We start from the raw sequence: 21,019 nt of genomic DNA, 5'->3' as shown, positions 1-21,019 counted from the left end.
ATAAAGTAGCTTTCAGCTTTCAAAAGGATTTTGAGCAAATTATTTGGAAGAGTCATTTAGTGCCTGACAAAACTGCAATGGGAACACAAAAATCTCGCTGGGAAAGGCCATCTCTACTCTGTGTGTGCACAGGTTCCACTCTGGTTTACAACCACCAGGCACAAGTTCTTCTTCCCTAAAACCATTGCAAGGAAAAGAACTGTTACATCATGTTCTCTTTGCTTCAGACCATAGTTGGACTTGTTGGAAAAATAAACCAGAGATTGAAAAGTACTGTGTGAGAGCTCTGACTCACTTTTGGGTGGAATCAGCAGGCATGCCACAGCTGCTGGAGTCAGGGAAAGCCCCTGGTAAAAGTACCATCTTGACTTATGGGATCACACTTTATGGAAACCTTTCCCTGAGCATTCAGCCCTCAACACAATATTGTTGTCTAGGCAAGTGAGGTTTTAGAAGCACCAAAACACTCAGCCTTCCACACACTCAGAAAACTTTCAACAACCAATACTCAAACACTCATCTTCATACTGTGGTTGGGCACCAACGGGCCTGACCGATGGTTTTTGAAAACCATGCTACTGACAAAGCTCCTGTATGCTGAAAATCTCCCCTAAAGATACCTATCAGTATCTATTTTTAATAGATATTGCAATTTCTCAGCTTTACTGTGGTTACAAAAACCCCAAACAGAAACAAACCAGAGAAGACTGTGGGACAGGGGTGGGCAGAAGTCTACATGTTTTTTTAAAAAAACACCTAGTCCAATTTTTGGTGAGTCTACTCCATTAAAAGACCACTAAAAAAATAAAACCAGACAAAAAACCCTCCCATGCGTGGTTAGTATGTCATTTCTTCAGGGGAAAGAATTTTGATCATTTACATGTAGCACATTTTAAAAGTTTTGGTTTTGTTACTTATATTACAAATTGGGTAAGAGTGTAAAATAGGTGCTATCAGCAACTCACCAGTGCAGCAATAAACCCTGCACCCATGGAAAAAGTAACCCCTCTCCCTCAAGGATGGATAACACTCAATTTCAAATATCCTGCTGTCTTAGAGGATCCTGTAAAAACCGTAAAGTTTTGAATGAATGCCAGCACTGGTACCGAGGTCAGCCAATGGCCCTGGTCCAGCTAAATGAAGGTTAATTGCCATTATTTTTAAATTCTAGAGAATATGACAGTCTGTGCAGTTTTCCATTGGGCTGAAAAGACCTCATGGGCCAGGAATTAAAAATCTGCAACTGCTTGGACAGTAATGAACTTGTAGTTTAATCCAAATAATCAAAATAATCATTGTGTGTGTCTAGATGTATTTCACCTGTGCAAGTACTGAATAGCTTGATGTATGCAGTTTTTCCTTCTCTTTCCTTCTCTTGCTCTCACCCAGTTTGAAGAATTGGCAGGATCTAGCACAGTACATTTATCTTGTTACAGATAAGACTGACCTTAAGATTTAAAAAAAAACAAAAAAAACAACCATCAGACTAATGAAACTCTAGACCACCAGACCTTGGAAAGTACCTTTTTAAAAACTGGGCCCACTTGAACAGTGAAATTTCAAACAGCATGCTTGTTTGCTTACAAAACTTAAGAGTCTGCTTTCCCTCTCCCCTTCATTCAACCATCCTTCCAGGCTTGCCCTGCAGCTCTGAAGGCTACCAGAAACACCCAGCCACGGGGCCAGAACAAAACAAGCTTCTGACAATCCCAGACGCAGCGAGTGCCAAAACGAGCACTGCTGGAGCAGGGGTAATAGCGGCGTGTTCATCGTGTGTATCTGCTGGAAACACTTGTCCCTCGAAGGGGAAGAGCTGGCAGGGAGCAGGCCCGGTGGGGACAGCAGCAGAGTGTCCCTGCACGGCGCTGACCTCGCGTCACCCACCGGCCTGGCCCGGGCTCCCGGCTTGCCTGCACGTGTGTTGTGTAACACCCTGTCCTGCGGATTCTTGGAACGTTCTTTCCAGAGAAACCAAGGCACAGGGCTCACCCCTCCACGGCCGCCTCCAAGCCAATCTCACCAGCAGCAGCAGCATCCTGCTCCTCGAGATAAACTATCAGCTTATACAAGAGTAAAGGATCCAAGCCCTGCTCGCGTGCTCTCAAATCAGGTGACCCGTGAGTCAAGGGACACAGCAATAAATTATTAGGAAAAACAAAACACTGCACTAAAAATAGCGAACACGAGCAGCACATGAAGAAGAACAGTTTTTATCCAGTCAAAGCTCAAGGCCCTCCCCAGCCTCTTTTGTATCTGGGCAAAACAAATTGACATGAGCAAAGACAGATAAACAAATAAAACCTTACTTTAGTTCCTCCTTGATGATTCACAACTATATATTTAATTAAAAGTAAACAGCAGGGGGAAAAGCCCAGAAAGCTGAGTTTTGGACCAGCAGAAAAAGCATGAAGGCCCAAAGTAAATATACAATGCAACTTCAATCAGAAAATACCAAAATTACTTTCTTTCAAGGAAAATTGCTCCAAGATGAATTCAGCTCAGATATGCCACAAGCTTCACTTCAGCTACTAACACAGTTCAGGCAACATAAGGATTTGCTTGTCAGGTTTAATAGATCTAATAAATTATTGTGAATGCTCAAGTTAAGCATCAGGTAAAAAAAAAACAAAAGCCCTTCACAAACATTCCAGAATCCAAGTGCCTGATACCCATAACTTATTTTGTCAACCCTCACATTAGCAAAACCATTATACAGAGATTTTCTACTAGAAATCAATAAAGAAAATAAATTTTGTTATTATCAAGGGACAACAATGCATAATTTTGTTGGAGGAAGAGGATTTTTTCTAAGAGATAACAAAACAGCAAGCACAGAAGAGTGGTCAAAAAGACTTAAAGTTTCCATTTAGCAATATCTGATTACATTGGCTATTACTGTAAACAGCTGGTTTTCTGCAATTGCTTATCTTCAAGAACTAATAAAAAACACATCTGAGAGATTTTTAGCACAGAACATTTTATTCTTACCATCTGAATTAGTGGCTGAAGAAAGTTCTGAATCTGGCATGGGAATCCAGACAACAAGCAACCTGCCCTCTTTATTCCCAGAAAAACATGCAAACTGGGTTCACTACACCCTCCTTGCTGGGCTGAATCCCTAGGAACCAGCATTCAGAGAATTGCTTCCAGCATGAGTTGGTTTTCCTCTTGAGCATGGAAAAATGCTTGTCTGAAATCCAAAGATTTTCCTCGGAGATAAATTCCTGCCAGTCCAAGCTGGAAGCACGCCCTGCCAGCGGGGACCTGTGGGCTGGGCACAGCCCACGAGAATGCCACCCGCCAGCCGGGCCCAGCGAGCAGATGGCACTGCCTTATCTGCTGCCCAGGCAAGAGGCAGCACTGCCCGCAGGATTTCTCATGGAATCCGTGTGAAAAAGGCACTGACAAGGTTATGCCTCACCACCACCCAGCCTTGTAAGGTACCTCTGCTCGGTGCCTAACAGGAAACCATGTTTTCCTGTTCTTTTTTGTCTCTTAAAACATTATCATTCATAACAAGAAAATTACTTGTTTTTTTCTTCTCCTTTCAAGATCCTCCATGGCTTCCCAGCATTCCTGTTGTCCCCACTCACTACTGCAGTAGAGTGGCCTGTGATTACTTTAATCACCGCTCCTTACTCCCCCTGTGTTGTCCTACACTCTTGATTAAAACGACTCTGCTTTGCAGCTTCTCCATTACGGCGATAAAGGCTCGTTAGCCTCTGGGAGCACAGTTTATCTGTCTCCATCAGTATTATCCCTTTGTCTCCACACAGCCCTCTCTTGGAAGCCATTGATTTAGCGTTTGATACTTGCATAAGGTCTGAGGTGAGGACAGTCTTTTGTTCCATGCTTGTATAATACCCAGCAAAGCACAGATACCCAAGTGTGAGTCTTAATTTGTATCACAGATAACACGTAATAATCTTCAGGAAATAACTCCATAAATTTGCTTCCCTTCTCTTTAAGTCCTCTTATGACTGAGTTACACACCTGCAGGACGAAGAAGTCCTTGATCCATCTGACACAGCAACACAAAACAGTGAAAAAACACAGCCTGAGAATATAGAGGCTTGTACAAAACTACATGAAGTGCTTCCTTCATTCTGTAAAGAAGCCACTGCTGTAGTCAAAACCCACAAGCATAGATGTATCTCACAAACACAGCAAAAACCGAGGAATCTACATGTTCTTAACAGCACTGATAAAAGAGACTTACAACAGGTTGTTCCTGCTGTATGAGAAGTGATCTGGACTCAGTTATATACACAGCTCTTGTTCATGACTTCCCAAATGAAACCCCACCCTCCAGTACTTTCAATGCCATGAAGTTTAGTCTATTACAACAATCCTTCAGATGTCTTACCCTAAAAAGAGATATTGACACTTCTGGTTTGAATTAAACTACAGTAGGTGCAGCACCCATAGAGCAACTTTGCTATAAAAATAAGACAACACTTGGGGCACTTCCAGCATCCTGCTCACTCTCCCAAGGCCAGTGCGAGTCAGAGAAGTCACATCCACCCCACCACAGGCTCCCTCTCACCTCTACCATGCCCAGGTCAAAAGCAGAGAGCTTCCTGCCTCCTGCTCCTTTCCAATGCCATTCAAGTTGCACGGGACAATTTTCATGTTTAGTTAAATGGAAAGGATTCAGAGAGATCTGCTCAGATTATAAACTTCTGCATTTAAACTGATGTTTTAACTGCTAGGCATTTTAAATTATACAGTACTTCAGACGTCTTTTGGAAAGATGTTATAGGAACTTCAATACACAAGGCCTCTAGGAATTCATATCCACTTTTTCTTCGTTTACCTTTTCTCCTTCTCCAGCTGGTTTGCTTTGCCTTTTAAAAATTGTTTTACAGTCATAAAACCAACAAGTTATCTTGAGTTTCATAAACTTTGCTAAAACTGGAGAGTAAAACGTGTTAGTAGTTTCCATGGCAGTAGTGAGGAGTTGCTGGGTCAGGATGTAGAGAACTTCTCTTGTTCTGTCTCATCATTTGCATCAGAAGTTCAGCCATCTGTTATTAACTATTTAACAACAGTCTTGCTTGTTAGCACTGGTACTTGCTATTTAAGTCTCCCCACCTTCAGCCCTTTTGAAAATCTCCTAATTAATGTGAACATTCATCTGAGGGCTCAGTTATCTTTCAGGCAGGATGACCACCATTACTTCAAGTTGGCCAATATTCTCCTTCCTCACCAAGGAAAAAGCAAACACTTATGCAGACACCAACCTCTAGAAGCAGCAGCTTTATTGTTAGACAGCAATTTGAAAAGAATTTCATCAGACAGCAGATGATGTGGCTGAACTCCAAGAGAGGCTATATCCCTCCCATTTAAGTACACTCCACTGTACATTATCTTCCCCAAGTTCCACAGCATCCTTCAATGTTCTTTATCCCAACTTAAATGAATTGCAAAAGAAAAGTTTTGTAGTTTTATTTCATAAAATAAATGAATAGCATTGATTCAACCATGTGTTACTAACAAGTAGATGCCGCCTTTTATCCTCTGAGAGAATTTGAAATGTTTGTCTACTTGCTGCACACATGAAGAAAACAAAACTTAAGTTATTCATTTCCAAGATTAGAATTCTGGAGTTAAAAGCACTTTACCTTATCTTTTACTCTGCTATCTTCATTTAAATCTGCCTGACCTAAAGAAAAATACTCTGAGTCTCATTCTAGGAAAGCAGGCCAGTCTGGTTGCTCCTCACCCATCACACCCTCAAGAAGAAAGTAGGAGGCTGTACAGTGACAAGAGGGAACAATGCATCTTACTGTTTCTAAAACTACTTCACAAAAAAAAACACCCCAAAAAGAAAAACAAAACAAACAAAAAAAAAACAAAAAACCCAAAAACCCAAGAAAACAAAAAAAACAAAACCCAAAAAGACAAAAACAAAACAAACAAACAAAAAAAAAAACCAAAAACCCAAGAAAACAAACCCCAGTACTATTAGGGGCAAGGAAGAGGCCTTCAGCAGGAAGCAGGAAGTCCTTGTTTCAGTCATTTAACACCCTAACATATGCTCAGAGCACTCTGTTCACAGGTACAGCCAGCAAAACTCAGATCCTTCAAAACTATAAAGTGGAAGAAAATTTTGAAAATACTTATGTGGAACGCAGAGAGTTGCAGCACATCAGAAGACTAAGCCACACATCCGAATAACAACACAATCTTTTCCAGGCTGGTCTGTCTTTCATGATGACAAGCAGACCAGCAGCCTGTTGTATGCACAAATAATTTCAGAGCAGCAGAACGCGGCTCAGAGACAGCACAGGCTGAGATGCCTTCTCAGACTAAAAAGATGAGAGATTTGGTAGATACAACCACACGTGCATAGGATAGATCTGATATAATACAAGGGTTTAGAGACCCAGAACAAGGACCCAGTGTCATTACTTCTGGTTCAAAAGAGAATGATGCAACTGAACAGTCTAGAAGCGCCTGAAGAGGCTTTCCTTTTAGCAGGTTCAGGAAAATTCTCCATTACAGATATTTGACTTCACATGTGAAGGATTGGAGAAATACATCCAGGCAGCTTTCTGACTATCAGACCAAATCAACTCGAGAGGCTTGGTTCAACTCCAACAAGAATGTGAACACTGATGGCAGAACTAAGCTCAAGATAAATACAGTTGTGGGGAGGAACTATTAAGCACATTTTCTGCCTATATGCAAGGCACCTACTCATGCCACTGAGCTGCGATATTTTTTTCCCCAGAATAACTGAAAAACAAGAAAATGAGAAACAAACATAAGAGAGCAAATGCACTGATAATAATAAAGCTTGTAAAGAGCATTAACAGGGAGAAAAGATAGAAACACTCAAGAATTCAATAATTTTATTTTAATGGACAAGACATTAAACAGTATAGTACGCAGGTTAAGTAGAAGCTGATATTCCTATAACTTTATTACAACATCATGTCAGTTAGAAATCACACCTACAAGCTGAAAACTTCTGTAGCACTGCTGCTAGAACACAACTATCAGGGTAATTTAAAAAGCACACAGGAAAAAAAAGCACAGGACTTGTTAGGAAGTGTCCTCAGGTGAGCAACGCAGATTAAGAATTCCATTATTTTATCTGAAATACAGAAAAAGACTAAACAAAAAGCCCAGAGCAAACTAGTTTCATAACATCTGACCTCTTCTACTGCAGCTTCTTTTTTGTATTTATCTTCTCTTTGTGCTACTTGATCTCCCAAAACTTTGATGTTACAAACCATTCATTGTCATCTAAGTGGTGGGTAATTTATCTTGTGGAACTTTGTCAGAACATGTTTGACCACCCAAAATCCTCCTCCTAGCTAGTAAGGCTACCTCCAGCTTCAGCAGGTTTCAGTATTTGCAGCCCAAATTATTGAGAGGGTGGGGAGGAGAGAGAGGCATAAGGCTAGCAGACCAAAGGCAGAGATTGTACTTCTTCCTGACAAATGCAAGGAGCTCTGAGAGATGAAATTGATGATGGTGGAGCAGCATGAAGCTCCTCGGGTCATTTTTCCAATGCTATTAACCTTCACCTACAGCGCCTGCCCTTAAGTGGTTAAACAGTAACCTGCAAAAGTAAAAAAGTTACAAAAGAGACAATATATGCTTCCCATCTAAAAAAAAAAATTCTGGGAGAGTGGCCAGGCCCATAAAATTGTTTTTAAATTTTATTTGGGAGGACAAATGAGGACATTACAACTCTCAAGCTGTGTAAAACACTGCACTTTAAAATGGACACCAGAGCCTACTACAGAATTTTGAATGCATAAAACGAAAGAACATTTTTGATAGCTTTAGAATTTAACTGTGTCACACAGCACAATTCGGCTATTTACAAGTTTCCACACTCTAAGTCATGTTATTAAGCTGTAATAGTCTTCTGGTACTCCAAATAATAAAACATTACATAGGGTCAAAGCTGAAAGGCTTAACAGAATTTCAGCCAAAAATCTAGTTTGCCTCCCTCTTCCCTAACATATGGTAATTTTCCACATAGCAAAATGGCAGACTCGCATATTTAAAATTTAATCTATGCAATTATGAAATTTCACTTTGTCCTCCCAAAAATTCCTTACTACTTTACAAAGCAGTGCTTCAGTGATTCAAAGCCAATATTCCCACACAAAACACAAGAGTACACTAGTGGAATCACTCCTCCTCCAGTGCCAGGAGTGGATTATCCAATGTCAGCAATCTCACTTAAATTAGAGCTCTTGCACTTTTCAGAGGAATATCAACAAGCTCTGGACACAGGATGAATATACATACATACATATATATATGTGAATAAATATATATGCAAGTACTTGGTCAGAGCAACATTCACATTTTTAGATAACAAGTTTGCATAAAAAGCAATAGATAATCCTCAATTCTGCACTGAGTTCAGTATAATATTAATTAGCTTTTTACACCATATAGTTGAGCAACCAGTAAGATGCTAATTAAAAATACATATTTTTATTGCTCCCAAAGCTGACATATTTGCATCAGCTTCATTTGCCCCAAGACAAACAAGTAGTGGCAAAGGGCTAATAATGTTTCATGCATTGTTTCTAGCAGAAATCAAAATACTGTAATAGTTTCCTCCTGCTGGAGGAAAAAAAAAAAGAGGAGAGAGAAACTTGACCTACATAACAAGGCACAGAAGAAACTCAGTTAAGCTTCAGGGTGTTTTTGGGAGGGGGAAGAGGTTGGTTTTTTTCTCATAACAATGAAGAGTCAAACAGTTACATATGGCTACACTAACTACAACTGTTAGCACATCTGACACTTAACTACACGTCTCACTTTTAAGGCTTAAAAATCCTCCCCTCCCGTTCCAGGACATTTAATACTCTTGCCCTAACAACACATTCAATTAACCGAGTTAATTTTTAGGCTGTCCATTACTTTCCTTTAAAGGAACGTTAAAAAAGGAAAACGAAAAGCCAACCCCCAACTCACAGAAATTAAGCGTTTCAGAGGCTCAGCACACGGAAGGAAAGGAAGAATGTCTGGTTTGGGTTTCTAAAGGAACTGTTTACAGACTCAGCCGGAGAGGCGAACTTCGCTACACTTCAGCATCGGTGGATTTCCAGTCACCTTTCTCAGACAAACACCGCCAACAACTGCTCCGAGTCACACAGCCTGAACTTGTCTCACGCCTTGCCGCTGTCCGGGCCGGTGCCCGCCCAGCCGGGCCAGGTGAGCGGGGCGCACCGGCACCGGGCCCTGCCCGAGCGCCGAGCCGGGGCCCTGCAGGGGATGGCAGGGCCGCTGCCCCGCTCCGGGCACCGCGCTCCGCGCTCCAGCCACAGCAGCTGCCGGCTGTCTGTGGCCGGCACCGCACTCGGAATGTCCCCGCACGGCAGCGCTCCGGAGAGCCAGCCCGGGCTGTGAGGTGATGAATATTTACATCTGGAGCGGAAAAAGCCGCCAGCCCGTCCTCCTGGCAGCCAGCACCGACCAGCTTCCCACTGCTCTTTTTCCACTGCTCAGCCCACTCGGGAGTGGCTCGGCCACCTCACCCCTCTGACCCTGCTGTAGCTCTCACTTCAGTATTTGCAATGGGCACTTCTGAGGACTAATTTATGAGGTTGTTTCAAGAGAGTAGTCTCAAAACAGCATGTACTATTTTAGATATAGTCTAAACAATGTACTGGCTACGTTAAACAATTTCATCCAGTTCTGACGTATTTACAAGTATTGAAGTCAGATGACAGTACCATATTAACATAATCAGTGCAAAAAACCTATCTCACTCTCAGCCTAACCACATCACAAAGCAAGACTAAAACCCTTGTTCTGTAATTAGATACCATGCAACTATGAAAAGTCCGGATCAAACTAGACTACACAACCACATTCAAAATCCAGTACCACTCACTAACCCACTCAAGAGCATGGAAAACATGCCACTTCACAAAACTACTTTTCCCCACTCACATTTTATATACCAGTACAATTTAGCTGTGGTTGCAAGAAAACACAGTCTATACAAGATTTTTAAGTAGACATTTTATCTGAGGAAGGTCAGATACCTTTTAGCAGTTGGCCCATTTAAAGATCTCACACACAGATAGTGCCTTACAGAGAGTTAGATGCAAAACATACCATTTCATTAGTCACTGACATTCAGACTTCCTGTATATTTTACCTGTTTGCTTTCCAAGTATTTTTCCTTCATGGAACATTTACTTCTACAAAAACACCATCATTCACACAGTTGTCTGAAAAAGCATTTTCAGGTTTTCTTAAGCAAGCAACTACCTAGCATTTGAGAAAAGTTCTCAGATGATGTTCTATAAAACACTTATTCAGTACTACAGGAGGAATGGGAGGGGTAAGACGAATATTTATCACATTAGTAAACATGGTATGTTTAGAAGTTTTGCTAACAAGAGGCAGGAGCAACAACACCCGAGTCAATTCCCACCGGGGCCAGCAGAGACAGCACTGAGGAGCCACCAGCTGTTTTTACAGGCCAGCTAACCGTGTTTTAGTGATGAGCAGCTGTCTCTAGATGATGGGCACACCTACCCACCATACTGCTCCTGAACAGTCTCCCCACACTGCGCTACTGCAGCACAACCACAAAGATCCTTTTCACACCAGATATTCTTCAAGTACAGTAAAAGTAGGACAGCTTGTTGACACTCCAGCTTTAAAGCTTACAGCCCTAAACCAGCTGTAGGTACACTAAGCTGAGCTCTGTGCCTGTCTGTAGGTGAACACCCCAGAAGTGAATGCATCCGGCCTAATAACATGCTAAATTTATAAACTGAAATATTAGAAATTCTACCAAAACAAAACCTACCTTGAAGGACATTACTCATTTCTCATGCTCTCACAAATTCCAGAGGCACAAGATACTTTACATGAGAATATGGTAGCACACACAGGATTTCATCCAAGGTTGCATACTTCATAATCATGAAGTACCTGCACTTCAAATACTATTACTATGCTTGCAGTTCTAACACTGTGCAAAATGACAGGCAATAATCAAGATAACCAGACTGTATTTTAACCCACTTCTGCCACAAATAGAATAACACTTCTAAAAATAAAAAAGGTGAGGTCTTCATACATATGCATTTTATTCCAACACTTTGGGAGTAAGCAGCCCTACACATTCCATAAAGCAGAAAATCAGAGCCAAGTATGGTTCATCTCAGTATCAAGTGAATTAGACACAATTCAGAAGCACTTGCCAATAGACATAATTTTCATCAACCCTACATTAATATAAAAAACACAAAACCTTTGAAGGGCCATGCCAAAGCACAGGATGTCTAGTAATGAGGCAGGTCAGAAAAATACTCTAATTCAGGTTCCAGCCCTGCTTTGTGCAGGAGAAGCAAGGTGTGCATGTGACCCCTAAGGAGCAAAGCCTAAGTGACTCCACTTAGCATCTTATGTTTACACAGCCTAGTCATGGAGACAAGCTAAAAATAAAAATACACTTCTACTAACACATCCCTTCCTTGAAACTAACATTTTGGATTGAGTTACTAATTTGCAGAACACAAAACCACCAAGTGCTCTCATGTAGGCAGCCTTATTCCCCTTCTCCCAGTACAGATGCTCAATTCCTCAGAACAAAGCTGAGGTCAGTTCTTGATGCTTGCAATGCATGCTAAAGAGATGGTTAGATATACCACTTACACTCTGTGTATAGTTTTCCTTTTACCCAGGTTCAAACTCAAATTTCTTGAGTGAAAAAGGATACATACAGTCCACAGTACACCTAGAGAAGCTGAAAGCATCAGATACTAATGGTCCCACTATGATTTTTAAACCAAACAAAAATTAAAATCAAATAAAATAAAAATCAGTGACTAACATAAAGCTGCTCACACTAGAAACTTACACAAGAATTACTTTCACCAGCTTACAAAAAGTGTCCTGAAACATTTATAAAAGTTCAATACATCTTCTCAACATGAGGATGGGATGAAAGAACATACAATGCACATCAAGCACCATAACTTTCATCTCCAGTGGATCCAAAATACTTTCTCATAGAAAGCTGTTAATTCAGCGAGGCTCTCGTAGCAAACATGCAGAGGCAGCACAATAACATGGCTGGCCTAAGTGCTTGGTGCAAGATGAGCCAGGTGTCCATTCTAGCAGCTTTACACTGAACTTTATCTTCAGACATTTCCACTATTATCAACTATTCCTCCTGTTTCCCATGCATAAACCAGCTGTTTGCTTTTACTCCTCCACTTTTTCCCAGCAGACTCCTGAGAGGAGTCCTCCACACCTTGCTTGTGTCAGCACGGTGTAGGCAGTTACACCCTGAGTACTACTGCTAGTACAGCTACGGTAGCAACCATTACTCAAGGCCTGTCCTCCAATTCTAGCTCTCCAGATACTTTGTTTCTCATGGTTTCCCCACAGTAAACAAAATTCCTCTGGCGATTCAAATAGCATGTGCTTCAAAAGGAAGAAGCTGTTTCCCCCTCAGATTAAAACAAAACGAAGACATACTTTTCACTAAAAGGCAACTGAAGTGAGAAAACTTGCATAGAAAATATACTTGAAGCTCAGTTTTAAAGACATTTACAGCAGATAAAAAAGGGTTTACCTCTGAGCAGCACGAGTGTTGGTATCAAATCCCTTTGACCTAACTGCACTCCCAGTCCATGCTGACCTTCACAATTTTGTCCCTGTTCAATTCCTACTGATAGAAAACTCCTCCTCTTTTATTCCACATCACTGTAATAGTTACTGAAGTTCTTCCCTTTTTGATGCAACTATTCTCTTCTCCCCTACCCTCAAATTCACCTACTTAATGAAAATTTTAAAAAATAAAGAAAATTAAACAGAATTCTTGAAGATTCAGGTTTAAAGATTCAGATCCAACATGCAAAGGAAATGCACCAGTACTCTTGACTTTACAGAAAACTGCACATTAAAAAAAGCATCAGCTCAGCATATCAAAACTTCACTCTTTGTTAACACAGAAGTTCTGGCAAGTAGCCATCATAGACATTTACTCAGATACTGCTCTTACACACCCTCTCTGCCCCCCCAAGTCTGCAAACAAAGCCTTCCCCCAAACTTGCTGACCTGCCTGGAAGTGTGAGTTTGAGGCACGGTTTGTTCCACTTGTGTTGCTGGGCTGGTGCCCTGGCAGGGAATCAAGGAGAACAATACCTGGCAGGGGAGAAGGGCTTCCCATTGCTCTTAAAAGAAAAAAGCAGGCTCTTCCTGCACCTCTCCTTCTCCTTCCCTTGTCCCTCAGAAGAAACCAGCTGCCACTCTACCACCTCCCATTGTGGTGCTGACTGTACTGAGGATATGGAATAATACTTGCCATCTTCAATTCTGCTGAAGTTCTGTGTCTCTTTTTGCCCTTCTTGCCCCCATTACACAAAACAAGATGACACTTGCACAGCATCCTGAGAAAGAAGCTTGATTTGTTACAGCACAGAGAAGTGTGAATATGTCCTAGAAATCCTGAAGGCTCATTAGTGGGCAAAAGGAATCCCTGCATACACAGCAAGCACCATTAAGAGGTTAAATTAGCACAAGCAGTCACCTGCTCATAGACTCCCTAAAGTAGTTCACTATCCAAAATGGACTTACTTAACAACCTGGTTCCCAGGGATCTTGATGGAAAAAAGATCACTAACTTGTGTAATGCAAAACAGATGACATTGCTCATGTGCAACCAGTCTCCTTATTTCAGATATATTCTCCATTTTTTATGCCTCAGAAGAAAATCCAACTTGTTTTTCTTCCTTAGAAAAAGCCAATAGGTTTGGGAAACACACTGATCATTGCTAAGAGGAAGCTTAGCTGCCCCATAGTAACTGGTACTACACACCTGCACGGAGAGAGAATGCATGCCTGCCCATGTGAAATAAACCAAAATAAATGTGTATAGGTGGGGGGAAGAACTCCCCTTACTGCTCCTGAAGAAACAAAGTTGTTCAGGAGATTTCTCCGAGAGGCTGTTTTATTTGCTATTATTCATTATAAGGACTCGTGCAATCAGCACAGATGTGAAATGTCATTAGTATTTCATGTATGCAGAGTGCTTCCTTCCCTGTGTGTTAATCTGCCTCATGCACAGCTCCCTCTCCAAATTATCCCCAAGAACATTTACACACTACCTTATTACATCTTTGCATTTTGAGTCAATGTGATGTTGTAATACCATCCCAGACAGCAACTTGAACCAGCTTTGGTCCCAAAGCTAGCATGAAAAATCACTAGCCAAAGAACTAGTCAGGCCCATTTAACATAGAAGAAAATGTATTAGTACAAGTGAGCTGGTTTTGACTTGGTCAGATTAACTCTGAATTGTTAAGAAAAGATGGAGAATTTTAATGACTTACAACTCAATTATACTGTTTACAAGTAGCCTTTGTAAAAAAAAAATAAATCTCTTCCAATCTCAGTACAGCTCTGATTGCAGAGCAAGAATAACTCACATGGCTTCAGCCATGTGCTTGTAGCTACAGTCATGCCACCCTACACGAGACCAGCAGAAACAGGAATAGGTAATGAAAGAGAAGTCTTCCAAAGTCCAGCTACCTACCCAGGTCCAAGAGGCACTCTTCTGTATTTGCATTCATCCTTAATTGCCTACTTATACATGAAGTTTTAGTACTGGGTAGTACAAAGGTAACCATGCAATTGTACATGCTCTTCTAAAACAATTTTAACTTAAAAATTGGCTTCTGTCTAAACATTTCATTTAAATGATCTGCAAAGACTGGACAATTTACCACCTCCTTGCAAGACAATGATGTGAAACACTTTCAAAAAATCTAAAACACATACTTTAACCAGTATTACATTGGAATGGAGACAATAACTACCACTATATTTACAGTTAGACTGTAAGACCTTATGGACTAAAAGAATAGCTGGACTATTACCTTAAACTCATTGCTGAAAAGATAAAAGGTTATGGCTATTTCTCCACCAGTAAATGGCTGCTATTAGTAGAAGTCCCTGAAAATACCAAAGAAACATTTTATAAACAGTGAAGCAGACAGAGCAAGTTCATTTAACAAATGTCATATAGCTGGTTTGTTCTCATCAGTTACTCTGTTTTCACAGAAGACTTCTAATTTTAATAAGTAGAATTTCATTTGGCAGCAAACTCTTGTCTCTCATGAGAATCTGTATTTATAAATGTTAGCTTATTTTTAAAAACATTTAGAAGCTGGCAGACCTCAGAACCAATGATAATGTCAACACTGCCCTTAACAGCAAAGTCCAACCTAATATGTTTCACCCCAGGGATCTGAACTGACATGCCAAAGTTTCTCACTGCAGCAAGTAAAGAATATGGTCAGAAGGGTCAGTTTATATATTCCAAGCCTATGGGCTTGGCATACCCACAATCCCCAAAATATCCACCAAAATGCCACTCCAGCAGCATCTCTTTTAGCAACAGCTAAAGGCAGCTAATATGGACAACACCAAGCAAACTACAAAAAAAAAAAAAAAAGAAAGAAAAGTTGTTACCAGGATGGTTCTCTCTGAGAGAAGAACTCTCACTGCTGAACAATGATAAATGCACCCTTCCAACCCAAGAAATAGTTTTACAACAGGAAGACTTGCTTTGCTGCCAATATCTAGGTACAAACTGCAGAACAGGTAAGAAAATTAAGCTGGCATTTCAAATTAAAACCTGAGATTTTCCATTCTACAAATAAATATACTTGGAATTTTTTGGTGCCAAACATTTTCAGAAAGTTAAACACCTAAAAGCTAAGAATTCTTCCAAGTTAAACGTTTGAGGTATAAATTTAATAAAAAGAGAGTTGATACTGCCATTTCTCAGGTGCAAGAACAGAACTGTATGGAAAGCATCTAGACTCCACCCTCAATTAAAAAGAGCTCTGTTCCTGTTCACTCATATCCTGTATCTATATACTATCTGTTATCAGGACAAATCTGCTCTCCCCAAAGATGAGAGCTGGATGGCTCCATGCCCCATAAAGGAATCTGAGTGCAGCCCCTGTCAGTTTGCTTGGGTTGGTGGCGTTTTTACCCTGAACAGTTTTAGGTGCTCTTTCTTTCCGAGGGAACAAGCAGGTTTTATGTGACAGCCGGGAGGTTTTATCGCAGGCAGGAGGAGCAGGCTCCCGGGGCACACGTGCCCTGCTTGCCCGGGGGCTTCCTGGGGCAGGCACGGCGTCAGCCCAGCTCGTCAGCACCCAACCTGCACTTACCTGTGGCAACCCAGCCCCGGGCATTGCCCGGACGCCTTTGCAGTGACAGCCCCAGCCAGCAGGAAGCAGCTCATTTCCAGTTTATTGCTTTGTTGACTGGCTGCATCATTCTGCCGTGGAAAAGTTTAAGTGCTTTGTGACATTTCACTGAGAAGACACTACAAAATTAAAGTGTCTGTATCACGGTTCAATATAGGACACTAAAACAGCTCACTTTTTCAATATATATTTTCACTTCCTACTCTGCATGCTCTGTAGCACATCATCTCTGCTGAAAAGCTTTCCACAACATCTTCCCCAGTTAATACAGGGCATATTTCATGCTTATAAAAACAAGGGCCTTACCCACATCTCCTAAATTAACAACCAACTCCACAACTGAACACACTGGTTCGGCTCACTTCCCCCGAGTCCCATGCCTCCTCATCCTTCCTCCTAAGAATCTAAATTCCATCAACTGTTCATTAATCTCTCCTCCAGCTTTCCCCACAGATAGATCCCTAAATGCCTCAGCTATGTTTCTCACAGGAGGCAGTAAACAGACTTTTGCTGAACCAAGAGTTACCTCTTTCCACACCAACCCACCAAGTAATGTGGAGAAGTTCCTTAACCCAGTTACTACAAACAGACCCTGAGGCACATATCCAAGTTTGACTTGCAAAGAAGGAAGGAGAAGACAAAAAGCAATCTTCAGTCTGCTTGTTCCTCTCTTGTAGACAGAAAGTCATTTCTGTAAATTAGGATAATCTCAAGGAGGGAATTAATGCTTCAGAAAGTAAGAAAGGACTGCTTTTTGTTTCATTTGTAAGTGAAAACAAAATAGTCTCTACACAGAGAACACACATAGAGGAATAAACAAAGCAAGGCAATAAGAAAGTAAGAAAAGACTAGAATAAGGTGATAAAAACCAGCCAACATGCATTTAGAGACAAACAAGCCTGTCCTCCTCCTTTAACTGATCATTCATGCAATGAGGGGGAGGGAGGAGGAAGGAGCAATAACTCCCAGCTATTTAGACTATAGCAAAACTTTTGATGTCTTGTAACATTTCCACAGTAAAATATGACTATACTCTAGATTCATCTAAACCACAAGATGTTTTCCAGTTGTGCACCAAGTGTACTCTAAGAGTACATAACAAGCCTTCTGAGTTTGGCAGCAAGCTATCACCCTGACATTATGCAATGTTTTCATTAATGCTGATGGTGAAACAGTGTGTTTATAGAGTTTATGAACAAAGCTGAGCTGGAAAACTTTGCAAGCACTCTGCTATGAAGCCTTATTCTCTCTTCCAAACTCAATAAACTGCCGAAGCGACCAGAAGTCATTAGAACGAAGTTCAGTAGAAGCAAGAGCAAAGCTCTGTACTCGAGAAAGGAAACAGCCGTCCAAACATGCAGCACGAAGCAGCTGACTAGGCAGCTGTACTGCAGAAACCATGTCGTGATGATATCATGGATCAAAGCCAGGTAACCTGATATGCTGTTACTGCAGAAAGAAAAAAAACCCAGAAAACAACCAAAACTAACCCTAAACTCAAACGTTACTCCAAAAACACTGTATGTAAGAAAGGGAGATAAATAATTCCTCTCTCTGGCACCAGTGGAGCCTCAGCTGAGGAACCATGACCACTGTATTTCAAGATGCTTCAACAGTTCACTTTAAGAACAGCAGCACAGGGAAGGTAAAGCTGAGCAGCAGCCCCAGGACTTGAGTTACTGTGTTCCCCAGACCCAGGACAGACAGTTCTGGGAATGTGCTCAGAGCAGCCACTGTCCTCCCACACTCAAACCCCACCTGATGGCCGTGTCCTGAGTGATGCTCATGAGATACCTCCTGGGAATGCCCCGTGCCTTTGAAGGAATAAGTCCATATTTTTACCTGCACTTTTGAAGCTCTCTTCCTGCTCTCCCTCACCCACAAAACTGCTCTGCAGGTTTGCTATGCAGAGCTCCATATTCCATCCCCTCCGTACTGCTCTCACACATTACATATCTATAGCTGCAAATTTTCCAACCTTCCCTCCTACAGAGATAGATAAGTACCTTAGGGTCAAATTCCCATGTTTTCTTCATTTCTGTCCATCCCTCTCACCTCCTTAAATTTAAACATTCTGTAGCACTTCCCACTGATAAAAACAGCTGTACATTTAGTTCTCTTTCTTCTCCTGCATCATCCATCTTTGCTGGGGATAACAAGAACCTTACTGGTAGTTCAGCCAAGGCTACATCACACCTCTCCCAATGTGCCTGGGCATTACAATCTTCAGTGCAGTGCTGAATTAAATTCTAACAAGAACTGCATCCCTCTGCTCCAAATTGATTCTGATATCATTATTTGCGAGAACAACAACAACAAAAAAGCCAACACATTGCAAACCTGTTTAAAATCTGCTTCTTTTTGCTTTACTTGGGGTGTGAGCTTACAGTCATCTCAGGACTTTGAGGCTCTGTAGAGCAGTGAAACCTGTGGCAAGCTGAGTGCTCTGCTTCTCCTCTGCCCTTTGCTATTAATCTGCGACGATTGGAAGCAGGTGACTGCACACTTGACTGCTTGTGTCCTGTGGTACAGCTGCTATGCAGAAAGCAGCACATGTAAACATTTGCATGATTCGTGCCTCCTAAGAGTCTCTGCGGGCTGCACGTGGCATTTAGGCAGCACTTTCACAGCCCCCTTTGTGCATGGTATTGCTCTACTGTATTAGCACACAGTTAAGCTGGAGGGATCCACTAAAATGGCTGGAGATACCCTCCCACGTTTGGTAAGATCCATGATTTATTTCAAGACTTTTGTTAATTATCTTAGATGAATTTCAAAACATAACTTCTGAAGGATTTTGCCCAGTTTGTGGTAAACACTTTACACTGTATAAGAATCTCAATTTATTATCTCCCAGCTTACAGGGAAAAAAACCCACAAAGAATACCTCAGCAACCTAATAAATTGCTTTCTGTACAAACTGGGTTCCCTCTACACCAGACTGGTTAAAAAAGGCATCTGATCACTTATTATACAGCAACTGAAAATGTTTGCAGTGTTCTAACTCCTTCTGCCTAAAAATTAAAGAAAGGAATACACAAAGGTCATGTAGATGTTGAACTGCAAGACCAGAACGTATTTAAGCTGCAAATACTGACTTGGGTTTTACCTGGCTATTTTGAAATATAATTTCACCCTGACAGTAAACAGTTTTCAAACTTCGGTGTCTGGTATTAAAATCTAAAGATCCTACAAACAACCAGCCTCACTGCAGTAGATAGTGTGAAGGTTGAAGCAGTTAAGAAACAAGGAGGAAAGCAATGAGAAAGGCCATTTCAAAACCATAGTACTTAAACCCCATTAATTTATGATTGCTTCTGTACTATCTGTGCTATCATCACACCATATAATCCTTGCAGCACATACAAACAAGAAATCCACCTAAGAGTGGTCATGTATGCAGTGTCGCTATTAGCAAACATGTCATTAACAAACCTAATTAGGATGTGTATGTCATGTAAGTGTTAGCATTTAATACGAGTATCTGAGCTATATAATACGAATATCTGGGCTATAGAAAAGTGTTTCTCCAAACACCAAAGTGATTATAACAGAAATAGAACATGTTTTTAAACTAAAAGCAACCAGACAATCAATAGAACAATTAAACTGTAGGAAACATGGATTGTTGTTTTTAATTAACATTCGTAATACTACGATGAGCACTTCTCAGATTTTCTTCCAAAAAAAAAATCTTGCTTTAACACGAATCAATAATCACTGCTCCTGTGGATCAAAATAGAAGTCATGACATATTTCCAACTCTAGGGGCATCAGCAGCTGTTGCTATACGGCAAAAGAGCTCAAGTGTTATAAACATATACGTAGACTGCCGTCTTGATTTTTCTGTAAAACCAGATGTCAGTAATCCAACAAGATGTAACCAAATAATCGTGAAAAATTTCTATTTCACCACGCTTGTTATGAAATACCTCCATTATAACTGGGGGAAAAAAAGCACTGTCAGTTTATAAAACAACACAGATGTAAGTTATGGTTATTTTCAGGGTGTTTTCCAGCTATATTTGGATATCTCCGTACATCTGCTGGCTTTGTCTGTCGATGCCCGATTTGCCTTTGACCGACTCTCGGCTCAGCACTGCAGGACTGTGCTAACGAGCCGGCCGTGTCTGACACGCGAACTGCAGCATTCCCACAGCAAAAGCACTTCGCTACGGCGTTTGTCTCTTCCATCCAGCCAAGACAATGGAAAGCCGAAGGGCAGGCAGGACATGGGGCTGGAACCCCCTTCGGGGGGCACCTTCCGCACCCCACTCCCGCTGGCATTTCCCGAGTATCTGGATTCTTTCCCACCGCCCAAAATGACAGGGGAGGGGGGGTAAGGAAACAGAGCGACAACAACGAAACCAACCACCGGGCTTCTTCCAGCCCTACAGACAAAACAAACAAAAAAGAAATGCACTGATAAGCCGTTTACCTCGTTCCGGCTTCATCTTCCCCGCCGCCTCAGCGAGGTCTGACAGGGCCGAGGTGCTGCGCCGCGGAGCCGGGCTGCGGCTGCCCGGGCCAGCGGTGTCACCGGGAGCGGGCACGGCCGGCGGGAGGCGGCCCCGCCAAAAAGAAATGCACTGATAAGCCGTTTACCTCGTTCCGGCTTCATCTTCCCCGCCGCCTCAGCGAGGTCTGACAGGGCCGAGGTGCTGCGCCGCGGAGCCGGGCTGCGGCTGCCCGGGCCAGCGGTGTCACCGGGAGCGGGCACGGCCGGCGGGCGGCGGCCGGCCGGGGGAGGCTGCGCGCCGGCGGCCTCTGCCCGCGCCCGGCCAGGGTGT

At 41.9% G+C, this 21,019-nt stretch overlaps 1 protein-coding gene across 4 annotated transcripts in view; it reads right to left on the bottom strand.

Moving 5' to 3' along the window:
- The window catches only part of FAM214A (family with sequence similarity 214 member A), a 47,547-nt gene extending 26,747 nt beyond the window's left edge, over positions 1-20,800 (bottom strand). The window contains exon 1 of one of the 4 annotated variants that reach the window (XR_005629154.1): positions 2,989-3,166. Coding sequence is in view for 2 of the 4 variants with exons in the window: in XM_039723351.1 (XP_039579285.1) it covers positions 2,989-3,028 (40 nt within the window). In the remaining 2 variants the exon portion in view is untranslated. Of the gene's footprint in view, positions 1-2,988; positions 3,167-8,952; positions 9,092-20,667 lie in introns of those variants that run through there. The other 3 variants (XM_039723352.1, XM_039723353.1, XM_039723351.1) reach the window with 3 other exon arrangements.
- Positions 20,801-21,019: the final 219 nt, after the last annotated feature.

This window comes from Passer montanus, unplaced genomic scaffold (genome assembly GCF_014805655.1).
Source record: "Passer montanus isolate IOZ18808 unplaced genomic scaffold, ASM1480565v1 scaffold5, whole genome shotgun sequence".
NCBI classification, from domain to species: Eukaryota; Metazoa; Chordata; class Aves; order Passeriformes; family Passeridae; genus Passer; species Passer montanus.
Note: the sequence above shows the minus strand (reverse complement) of the source record. Positions and strands in the feature narration are given on the sequence as shown.